The sequence below is a fragment of the Aulostomus chinensis genome, chromosome 23 (genome assembly GCF_037954235.1).
Source record: "Aulostomus chinensis isolate RoL2024-O1b breed Wild chromosome 23, RoL_Achi_v1.0, whole genome shotgun sequence".
Lineage (NCBI taxonomy): Eukaryota > Metazoa > Chordata > Actinopteri > Syngnathiformes > Aulostomidae > Aulostomus > Aulostomus chinensis.
Window position 1 is genome coordinate 3123362 of NC_141342.1, and position 11639 is coordinate 3135000.

General features: G+C 43.3%; 1 protein-coding gene across 4 annotated transcripts in view; it reads right to left on the reverse strand.

The window, feature by feature from the left end:
• Positions 1–11639, reverse strand: part of dnah9 (dynein, axonemal, heavy chain 9) — a 175913-nt gene that overhangs the window by 21144 nt on the left and 143130 nt on the right. For 3 of the 4 annotated variants that reach the window (XR_015111651.1, XM_086196258.1, XM_086196256.1), the window contains exons 70-71: positions 10126–10253; positions 5557–5784 (exon numbers count right to left, since the gene is read on the reverse strand). Coding sequence is in view for 3 of the 4 variants with exons in the window: in XM_086196258.1 (XP_086052384.1) it covers positions 5557–5784; positions 10126–10253 (356 nt within the window). In the remaining variant the exon portion in view is untranslated. Of the gene's footprint in view, positions 1–5556; positions 5785–7483; positions 8368–10125; positions 10254–11639 lie in introns of those variants that run through there. The other variant, XM_086196259.1, reaches the window with a different exon arrangement.

Here is an 11639-nt window from a genome sequence, read left to right on the forward strand (position 1 = left end):
CATGTTGCAAATAAATAAATAAATACATTTCAAAAATCCAAACGCAAAATGTTAAAGATGTGTAATAACAACAGTATTAGCCTTGCTATTATTATATTAGCATGAATAAAGCTTGAAACTTTGAGGGCTGACGGGTGATGAGTTTCACACAACCATCTGAGATGTTGGTGACAGAAACGGTTGGGAAGGAGCCAATCAGTAGAAGAGTGAAAACATTTTTTGCTATTGATTAAAGCCTTCAGTAGCATTCTGTGCCCTTCTTTATGACCAGATCTGGTAGAAGCGATGGCATAGAGGTGTCAACACTATGCAATTAACACAATTCCTTCTTGACCTGTACCACACCTGGTCTCCTCAAAAGATGCTGATTGGTTAAAGCAACTGTGTCTCTGCCACAAACGCCTAACTTCAAGCTCATGTGACGTGATCTCGCTAAGAGAGGTTCTGCTTGTGTTGATCCCCTGACAGCAGTCAAATTGTAATCAAGAGGTGTAACATCTAAACTGTGACTGCCAGTGTTTCAATCTGATACTTAACCGTATCAGGTCAATTATTAAAACAACAATTTTCGCAGATAGGTGACAACTTTGCACCTTTGTGAAACCTAAGCCGATGTGTCACATGTTAACGTTTACCACCATGACTCCATCCTACAGGCTCCTGGGTACACATCTCTCAGTGAAAAGGTAAAGAGGAAAGAAACTGTCATTTCTCTGGCTTAATGCTGGCTTTAGCCAGGCAGGCGGGCTATTACAGAGAGTTAGGGTAGCATTGATTAGCTTTCGTTGAGTACACATGACTGGAATATTCTCCCATCTTTACCTTAGCGGACCTCGCTGCGGCTCTATAGAAGGCAGGGCTCACAAGCACATTGCCCTTATCAGACAGATAGTCATCAACAAGCTGAAGATCGTGGAAATGGACAGGGAGAAAGCTGAGATGCTTTGGCAGTGAAGCACTGAGGTAATGGTAAAGCTTAGACGGAGATAGAGCAGTGATAAGGCAGAGAAAAGCTAGAGGCCACTGCAGTGCACTGATCCGTTTTTACTATGAGGAATGCGGGGGACAGGGGCTTAATGCCGTCTGGCCACTTTCTGATAACAAACACAAAAAGTAGCAAATTGACTTGGTTGTGATCTTTCTCCTCACATAATGTTGTCGTCCCACAATCTAAACACAAACTTTTAATGTCAGCGCGTGCCACCTTCACATCTGTCCTCCATGGGTCAGAGGCAATTCCAGGGTGAGCGTACGGGGACTCCTCCATCTGCCAGACACGACGCTTTTGCAAATTGGCAACTTGATGAGAAAACTGGAGTGAAAACTGGCATATGCTGTCTCAACTGCCACTCACAACCCTAACCCAAACATGTCAATGGGTGGGGGACGGTAGTAATCATCCATTTGACTTTTCTTTTGCCCTGAAACATTTAAGATGTTCTTGAATGGGCATAAAAGCTGTCACTATAAAACTGTCCTTTTTAGCTGTTTGTTGCTAATCAGATAGTCTACAGAGGCTTTTTGAGGTTTGTCTCAAAGCGTTGAAAGGGAGTTGCAGAAGGACAGCGAAACAGTGGGCTGAAACAAACTAATTCTCCTTAAAGCTGAAGGGAGCGGGGCTGGTGCTAAAGGAGGGTGCAAAGAAAATAGAGAATATTCATGACCTCAGGGGTACTCTGTAAGGAAGGTCAGAGATCAGAGGCTGCAGTGGCAGTGCTAACAGTGCAGTTGCCGGTGGCTGCGGCACAGTTAGCAGCTATGAAATCAGCTTCATCACACTGTGGCTCGCGAGTTCCTCTCCCAGACTCATCTCTCTTATCTCCCTCCTCTTCTTTAAGCACCCTCTGAAACAGGGTCTAGATTTTCATTTTCTACTTGCAGTCTTCACTCGATCAGAATGCAGTCCATCATTCATATAAAAAAACCCAATGTGAGCAATCACACACGCCTGCCATAGACACACACACACACATATATATCATAGGGCACATGCAGGAAAGCATGTATCTATTTATGTGTCAAAAATGTAAAAACTTTATATTATTATTTATGCTCTTTGTTAGTGTTGTTGTAAATCCTCAAACTAAACTACCCTAAACCCCCTTCACCAACCCTCCATCTTCCTGTACTGGATTAAAACCTAGCTGAAGACAAAGGTTCCTGCCATGCTTTGAAGAGCTGAGGTTACTTCCTGTGTTCGCAATGACTTGACGGGACCCTTGTCTCTCGACTGAAGTGGGCAGGACTTGTTGAAAAAGCCTAACGTCATAACAAATGTTTCCATCCCTCCATCCCTGCATATGTAGTTGGAAACATCAATTAATTTGCAGAAATACAAAAAACAACGTTGCTTTGATAGAGAACTGCATCATATGGGATGTTCCGTGTGTGTTGAAGTATTCAGGTACTCACATTACTTAAAAGGATGAATCTGGCTAATTTTTTTTACTTTCATTCTGACATCAAAACCAATGAAAAGGCAAAAATCATCCAACAAACAAGAATTGTGTGTGTGTGTGTTCATATATGTTGTCTTCCCACCGAGAACCACTGTTTGACGATGCAAACACATCAAAGAGCTACTGTTGCTTTGAGTGACATGTTCCATCATTTACATCCATGCACACTGTAGTTTATTTTGAATAAATCTCCCACATACACCCTCCTGCTGTCAGAAATACTCGTGAGAATACCAGATGTGGATTAATCCACAGCTGAAAATAGTCCCCAACAAATGAAGCATTTCATTTTTGAGGGCTGCAAAAAACAAAAACAAAAACACACACACAAAAAAAAACTTTCCTAGAGCAAGTACAAAACTCTCAAAAAAGTCCTGCTCTTTAAATTGAATTTACAGGAAGTAAAGACGGATCAGCAAAAGTATGTGTGCTCAACATGGAGAATCTATATTTTATTACCAGATTCATGATGTAGCACGGTCAACCTGAGTGTGCTTGTGCTAAATTTAACTTTACAGAGTATTGGACAGTTTAATCCATAGGCTTTGTATGCGCAATTTAATCTCTGAAACAGGGGTCACCTAAACCAATCTTCCACATTTGACAATTTTTTTGGGTCTACAATAATGGAAATATCTGAGGTTTGTCAGTCATGTTGATGGATTATAGCCCTGAGGTCAATCTACAGTTAAAAGCTGCACCCCTGAATATCCCATGTTCAGAGCCTGTTCAACTTCCATTCAGAGAGGCAAATGTTCCACAACTTTATGGGCTGGAATGGCGCTACTTTCTTCCACTGTGGCTGCTTCACCTCCCCACTCAAATTCAAAGAGAAATGATACATTTGTATTTAAGATAGGACAGTTTAGGTAGCCTAATCGTCTGGCTGGTAAAATCCAAATTCCATTCAGAAAACAAGCACATTTAAAGTTGTTGCTGGTCATCTTGTGGAGGATGTGGGAGAAAATTCAGAGTTTCTACATATCTGCATCGTGGTCTAGCTACTTTGGCATTATTTCAATCTTTAAATGAATCAGGATCATAACGTTACCGACCCAGACACGCTGATTTTTAGTTCCCCAACAGGACTTCAGTCAGCCCAGGGGAGCAGGATGGTTACTTCTGTTAGCTTATGGTTTACAGGATCATAGATTTGCTACGTCATCCTGACTAAACCTGAACTTTTAAATTACTGTACATGCACTTTAATCAGCCCAGAATTGGACTAGCTGTTCTACACATGTTCTAAAGGCCCTGTTCCAGTTTTAAACCCATAAGTTGTACAGATGAGAAGAAATGTACTGCAGTCTACAGCTGTCCTTTTTCTTTCACAGTCTTAGAATTAGAGGCCACTGTTTGATATGGACGCTGCACCCTGTTTTGGAATGTGACACAAAAGGTCAGGTGGGAGAATGTCGGATTGCGACCACCTGTAAGCTTGCATACCACCACCGAGAGACGCAAAACCGGCACACGCAACAATTTCCAAAATCCACACAACTTTTCAATTTATCAAAATGTTCTGCATCAGTTCATATTTCCTGGTGTTTAACCTTTGAAAAGATGGTTTCATGTGGACTCTATGCAGGTACAAACATAGGAACCCACCTGGCAGGAGGTGAAACAGCGATCTGACAGCGCCATGAATGATGAAACCATCATGACATCAACTAGAAACTGTTTCAGCTCTTATAGTTATTACTGTACCACCACGAATGCTGTGAGCCACTGCGATCGCCGCACCGATGCTCTGTTTCATTCCAGGATGGTTCAGTTCCCAGTCACACAGCTCAAATTTTCATGAGCAAAAACACACAAAGAATATTTCTGACCAAATAATCCAGTGAACTAATTATAATCTGCTGTGTGTGGGAATCACTCTCGCTCATCAAATTGGTCCACATTAAGAACAGCTGTGTCCAAACACAGTAAACTGCCCACGCTTCTATCACTGCTCCTCCTGGTGGAGAGACAAGGTACTGCAGCTGAGTTTACACAAACTGCATTTGAAGGGATTAGGAGCACTGCATTTACTACATGGTTGTGGGGGATCTCATCACTGTCCAGGACCCAACACAGCCATGGCACGAACCCAGCATGGAGCAGCTAAGATGCCATCATGGTTTTCCTGGAAATTTCTGGTGACTACATCTGTACTTGCATCAATGATTTGTTTCTTCCATGGCTCTTCTACAGCATACATAGGATGACAGTACCCAGATTAAATGCCCTAATCCAGCAGTAACTACAGCTCAGATGCAGCTGTGCATTTAAGCATTCTCATTAATGGTGAGGGAAAGACACAGTGAAAAGACGAGACATTGGATCCAATGCACTTGTAGTGAGAAAGATTTAATTAAAATGTCTCAAAGATTGTGATCAACAGGCTGGTGACTGCAGCGCTAAACCTAATAAAATGTCCACTGTAGTTTCTGCTTCATGCAGTATTGTCATGAAAAGGGACCACGTGCTCCTTGTTCATATTTTCTCTCTGTGTCCTTTTAAATAGATAGATTTGTTCTCTGTACGAAGGACTGGTGTCCACCAAAGCTTTTACTTGCAACTTAAAACCCCAGTCTCTCTCCTGAAAAAAACCTTGTTGGGAGCATTGAGAGCTCTTTAGAGGAGCAGCATTTGTTGGATGTTATGATACAGAATATCACACATAAAAGTATTCGCATGAGGTAGAGTATTTTCTCCCATCCTTGCTCTGGATGAAATTCTGGGCTCATGAGGTGAGAAAATGTGTTATGAGTACAATTGTCTGGTTCGCCCCACCTGCACAGCGATTGGATGACTGGGGAGAAAGCACAGTGCTTGGCACAGAAAAGCTCTCAGTACTTTGTCACACTGGCGTGGCACTAAACACGAGTCTCTCAACGAACACAATTAGAAATATACGCCTCAGCAGAAAACACTTTGGTTGTTGTGATCAAATTGTGAGAAAATGAAATCCTGTTAAAAAGGCTGTGTCTTATTAAAAAATCAAGATTAAAACGATGGGAAGTGATTCAATATAATGGCTTTTTGCAGCGCCAGTCATTAAAACTTGTGCTCAGAAGTGAGGGAGCCTGTCTTCAAACAACGGGTGTGTTACCTGGTTGAAGTTGTCCAGGGCCTTGTGCAGGTTGGCGTGCATGCCTGTTGGCGGTTCGTTGGTGATCTTGATGGAGTTCTCCAGGATGCCCTGTGGAATGATGTGCCCCTCAGGGGTGGAGGAGGGCTCAGCGCTGACAAACACCCTGAAATTGTCGTGGCCTCCTTCTGCATGCTGCTCCAGGAGTTTCTCCAGGGTGCCAAGCCAGCGAGCCACTAAGTGGATGTTCTATACAGGTGTGTGTGGGTGTGTGTGGTGGTGGTGGTGGTGGGGGGGGGGGGCAGAAGAAGGGTCAAATTACATGTTATTGCAGTACAGAGTGTAACAGGGGCAAAACAATTTTCGAAGCCAAACTGGAAGTTAGCTTAGCCATGGGTACCCTCTCCCATGAACCAATGCGATTTTTTTTTTTTTTAAGTGTCGCTAAAAATAAATTCTACGGCAAACAAAATATTAGGAAACTGTTAATGTTTGGTCTGGCATGAACACCTTCAACAAAAAACGTTTTATGATTTGGGAAACAGAAATTTAATTGTTAGAGGTGCAAATTTGTTATAAAGTAGCAACACCACAGACACAGCATCATCGTATGAAGTAGCTTTGCACTTCCTTCAATGTCAATTAAAATGTTTTAACTCGTCTGATCACTTGTTAAAAACCGCCATTTTTAAGACACATTAACGATGTAAAATTCACAAGTGCAGAAATTAGTGGCATATTTTATGCAGAACATAACTTTGAGTATCCTGAGCTCCTGACCACTGAGCTCATTTCAGGCGTTTAACAAAAAAATCTCACTGACTTTAGGATCAGGGTTGGTCATTCAACAACGATTTCTTTGGTCTTAGGACTTGTTCCTGCGCCGCCCTGTTCCAGGGAAAGTGAGGTTGGGGGTGTAATCTACACATAGGATTTCTGTTGCTGAATAACACATAATAGCTAAAGACGAGGAACCAAACGTGTACCTTATATTTGTAACGATAACTAGCGAAAAGGAGAAATTTAAATGCTGCATATTCTTCCTCTCTTCACAGTGACTTTGACATGGCACTAAATTAAATGCTACATAGCACTTGGAAACCATTTCCAGGTTGCTGACATGAGGCAACCGCCTAACTTCAGCCTGACTTTTCTGCATATTCATCTCTCGGAGCAGCTCGGGCAGCAGAGCTGACTTGTACTATCACACAAGCTTGGATGAGCTCAATTTTCCATCTCAACTGTCCTGACACTTACAGGATATCCTGTGAATGATAAGCAGTCAGCCCAGCACCCCCACATCTACCCATGCAGCACTGCCCATTCCCTAAATCTAATTACAGCACTAATAACTCCAGTCATTAATTCATAAGCCTCTTTACTTTCTCATTTCCCTTTGCTCTTCATATTTAATCTTCCTTATGATGGCTGAAGTTAGGCCTCTTTCTGAACGAGGGGACACGACAGGGAGAGAACGTCAATTTTTGGGAGAGACGTTGAAAAAAAAGAAAAGTTTTTGACTGTGTGTGAGGGAGAGAAATCCTGGAGGAGCTGGAAGCTGAGATAAGTTAGTTTGCCTCTTGATGCCTTAGAGAATAATGAATGGTATACAAATTAAAAGTCTAAATTCAAGCACTTTTTCATCAAGCGGGAGAACAAACCCTTCCTCTTGGCATGTAAATAGTGAGGCAATAAAGGGAGCCAACAGAAGGAGTGAGAGACTGCCTCAGAACTTGTCACTGTAATGAAACCATTCATCCTCTGGCAACAGGGCGAGGAGAGTAGGAGGAATGGAGAGAGAGAGAGAGAGAGAGAGGACTGGCAGGCCGACGGACAAACAACCAGACAGAGGAGCAACCTTTTTTTTTATAGCTTTTTAATTAACTTTCAGGTGCAACATTTTTGTTCCCTCGACAACGTCTTGATAAGGGCCTTCCAGCCCCTGCGACGACTGCCCTGATACTATATTAAAGCTTCTATTTACATGATAATATAAGAGTTGAGTCTAGAATCCATCAGAAGACACTGCCGGTGAGGTCTTTGATGCATTGAGATCAAACACAACCTGAGGGAGAGCACAATAGCACGTCCAACTGCTCGTCACACACACTCTGCTCCGACAAAAGCAAATATAAACACATGCAGGTACACAATCTGTCTCCACACACAAACACACACAGACACACACCGAAACTCATTTGTCAAGGAGGACAGCTGCACAGCTGGGCTGCCGCACTGAGGAGGTGGGCCTGCAGTGAGCAGACAGTCAGACCCCAGACAGGCCTGTGGACACACTGAGGGCAGGCAGAATGACACCTCATTTCCACGTACATATGTAGACCCGGAGTCCTTAATTTCATCTTACATATGGGGTATAGAAATACCTGCTGGTTAGCCCAGGGCGAGAGGCTAATTTTGTCCATGTTGCGAAACCAAGATGTGTGGAATATGTGCATGGACCACTAGACAGAGAAAACTGCAGACCTAACGCCTCTTTCTTAAGTCACTTGTAACCGCTTAGCTTGTTATTGCTAGCAAACTGTCTACACTCCATCCAAAATCCAAAGCAAGTTACACTTTTTTCAAACACTGGGAAAAAAAATCGAAACCCTGCCATATATGCTTGTCTCAGTGACCTCGGTCTTTGATCGCCAGAATTAGTTCAGGTCATCCTTGAGCCCAAGCAGACATTCGTGGCCAAGTTGGAGTTGTAGTGTTTATATCTGGTGACAGTGACCTTGACCTTTGGCCACCAAAATCTTTAGCTCTTTCTTGTGGACCTTGAGACAAATTCTTCTCACGGGACAGTTGATACTGTGTTAATGAGACAACCTGAAAACAAAATGCATCAGTAATGAGACATTAAAAAAGACTAAATGTCAGTCAACCGATTCAATAGAACCTTCAGTGTAGCAGAATGTCTTCTCGACTACATCTCAGATAAAAGGGTCAGTACTACATCAAGTGTAAAAACAAATCCTGTCCAACTCTTAATGCGACATTTCCAAAGGAGAGGATTGTATGAATGATTTAAAATTCCAAGGACAAATAAAGCTATCTTTGAGTTAAGAGAGGAGATAGTGGAGAGTGTTTTCGCCAAATGTTTTCTTCTGCTTTCTCTCTTATCTGCAACTCTTTCTGCCACTGGCTTCAAATGGGGCGGCTTTAGCAGTGAATGTGAGAAGAAGCTGGTGCGTTTAGGCCACTTGATTCCCTGGCCGGTGCGGTATATTCAACTCCAATCTGCCCGATTGATTGCCTCCCCATCTTCCCTCCCTCCCCCACCTCCCAAAGGACTACTTTCAAAGTTTCTGCATCTCTGTCTCCCAGGCGCATCAGAACAGGAGCTGCCGTTCTGCAGTATAATTACCCGTCGGTGAAGGGGAACCTGCCATTGACCCGACTCTCCACTGATGGAGCCGGGGCTTGGCAGCAGGTGAAGGAAGGTGGATGGGTAGGAGGACAGCTGAGATGAGAAGGTGAAAAAGGAAGAGGAAGATAGCAGGTTAGTGGTAAAGGTGGGGGGATTGATATGAGAGTAGATACAGTGTGGGAAGGTATCAAAGTTACATGGAGGAATGAGAGGGTGGGAAGAGGAGTGAAGATGGAGCATTATATCAGAAGATAGTGTTGGTAAAAGCAGAGAAGAGAAGCATACACCTCCCCTCGTGTTCCTCTCCCCCCGGCCAGTGCCATGGGGGTGGCTATCAGCTGGCAGACAAACAGACATTCGACGATAAAGCAAGTGGGAGGTTTGTTGCCAGGGGGACGAGGCCTTTTTAAGCCTATCGATCTGGATTCTTATGCAAAGGTAATTAAACATCTGCTTGTCTGTGCTATCCTGGCTCTGGAGCCGAGAGTCACCGAACCCCAATCTGTTTTTTACCTTCTTCCTTTCTACCAGCTGTGTATTAAAGGAAAGGGTGTCTGGCCGTGCGCGGTCTGCGGTTCATATCTGTCGATACTTCCCATTATAATTCCACCAAGGTTTCCACTTAAAATGCAAACACCAGCCTTGCCCTCCAGATAAGAAGAGAACAGACACCGCAGCTGCAGATATTGTACTGTATAATGCCGCAGCCCTTCCAGTGAGGAAATTTCTGTTGAGAATTAAATTCACTTTTCGGTGCGAATGAAACTGCGAGGAGCATCCCTGTGAGAATGCAATGAAAAACAATGTGATAGTACACTTCATTCACAACATGCTCAGATAAAGGAAATGCCACCTCAAACCACTCATGAATAGCAAGTACTTGACATAAATAGACCCTGTATTCATTCTGAAAAATGTGTCTTTTTTTTGGGGATGCTTTTTATTTGGGATTGCGTCTGTGTGTCATCTTTTGTTGTAAATCATTTTCTATTTGGTCCGTTTTGCGTGAGGTGGCTGTGGTTAACAGTGAATGTTGGTAGCGGATGAAATCAGTGCAACTGATATGAGAGTTGAGCTGTAGACGCCCAATAAATACGATCAAATCGAGTAAATGAAATATTGCCACTACAACAAAGAAGGTATCCTCACTGTGAATGAGAGTATCTGTGATGACTTTAAAGGTATTTTTGGTGTCCGTACAGTGTGTTATTTTCTACCTGCAGTATCACCCAATGGCCGTTCTTGGCTGCCAAGTCGAGGGCTTGCTCGGCAACAACCTCCTGACCCTGACCCAGAGACACGTTGTGGAAGTTCTTGTTGTCAAATGTGTAACCCAGCTTCTTCCCTGAAAGAAAACACACACTGTATGTCATGTATCAAACAACTAGAAATGCCGCGTTTTGCTTTGTCACAGCGACCACCACTGACAATGCTATGTTTGAGGAGATTTCCACAAGACAGTCCCGAGCTATTGTGCGTATGTGTGGAGACAGTGACCTTCGACAAACTTTTCAGGACATCCTTTGTCCATCCAGGACGTTTGTGTCAAATTTGAAGTTCCGGAGATTTTGCATTAAAACAAAAATGGGGCACATCTTACAAAAATCCATCCATTTTCTACCACTTATCCTGTTAAGGGTTACGGGGGGTGGAGCCTATCCCAGCAGCCTTCCCCCTGGACAGGTCACCAGTCTATTGCAGGGCCAACACTTAGAGACAGACAACCATTGGCTCTCACAGTCATACTTAGGTTTCACACAGAGAGACCCTGTGCTCCAGCCAGGGCTTGAACCTGGAACCTTCTTGTTTGGGGCAACAGTGCTGACCACTGCATCACCGTTGCCGCCTGCCTGACTAAAATCATCAACATCACCTTGCACAGAAACACACGACAAACAATGTTGAACCAAAATCAAGTTTATATGAACATTTATCATTCAGTGAATATGTACTGTGTCTATGTAACTCTTAATTACAGTACAAAAATATGCAACTTTTTTTTTGCATATTTCTTCACTGGATCTTAAATCCACTATTCATGTTCCACCAACACGTGCACTCAGCTTGTTCCACACACATGGATGCACTGCAACACAAACAAGTCTGAGTCATTTAAGTTAGTCCGAAAAAAAAGACCACAAGAAAAAAAGAAAAAGACAAAGAAAAATATTACTGTAACGCTACATTCAAGTTTACTTGGAAGTTGGGGTAAAAATGAGCTCCGTGTTGAAAAAAAAAAAAATTTTGGAAGACTAAGAGTCTGGCGGCACGGTGCTGCAGTGGTTAGCACAGTTGCCTCACAGCAAGAAGGTTCGGGGTTCAAGTCCCGACTCGGACACAGGATCTTTCCGTGTGGAGTCTGCTTGTTCTCCCCGTACGTGGGTTCTCTGTGGTACTCCAGCTTCCTCCCACAGTCCAAAGACATCAAGAGGGGTCCAGGTTAATCCAGACTCTAAATTGACCGTAGGCGTGAATGTATGTTTGTCTCTATGTGTTGGCCCTGTGATGGACTTGCGACCTGTCCAGGGTGAACCCTGCCTCTCGCCCAAAGGCTGCTGGGATAGGCTCCAGCCCCGCAACCATTAACAGGAATATGCATAAGAAAATGGATGGAAGTCAGAGCCTCATGGTCTTTTTGGAGCTCAGGTTTCTCCATTACTGGGAATATTTAAGTACTAGACAATTGTGGAAAAAAATATTGTTGACTTTTCATTTTTCTCCTTTTGAGGTT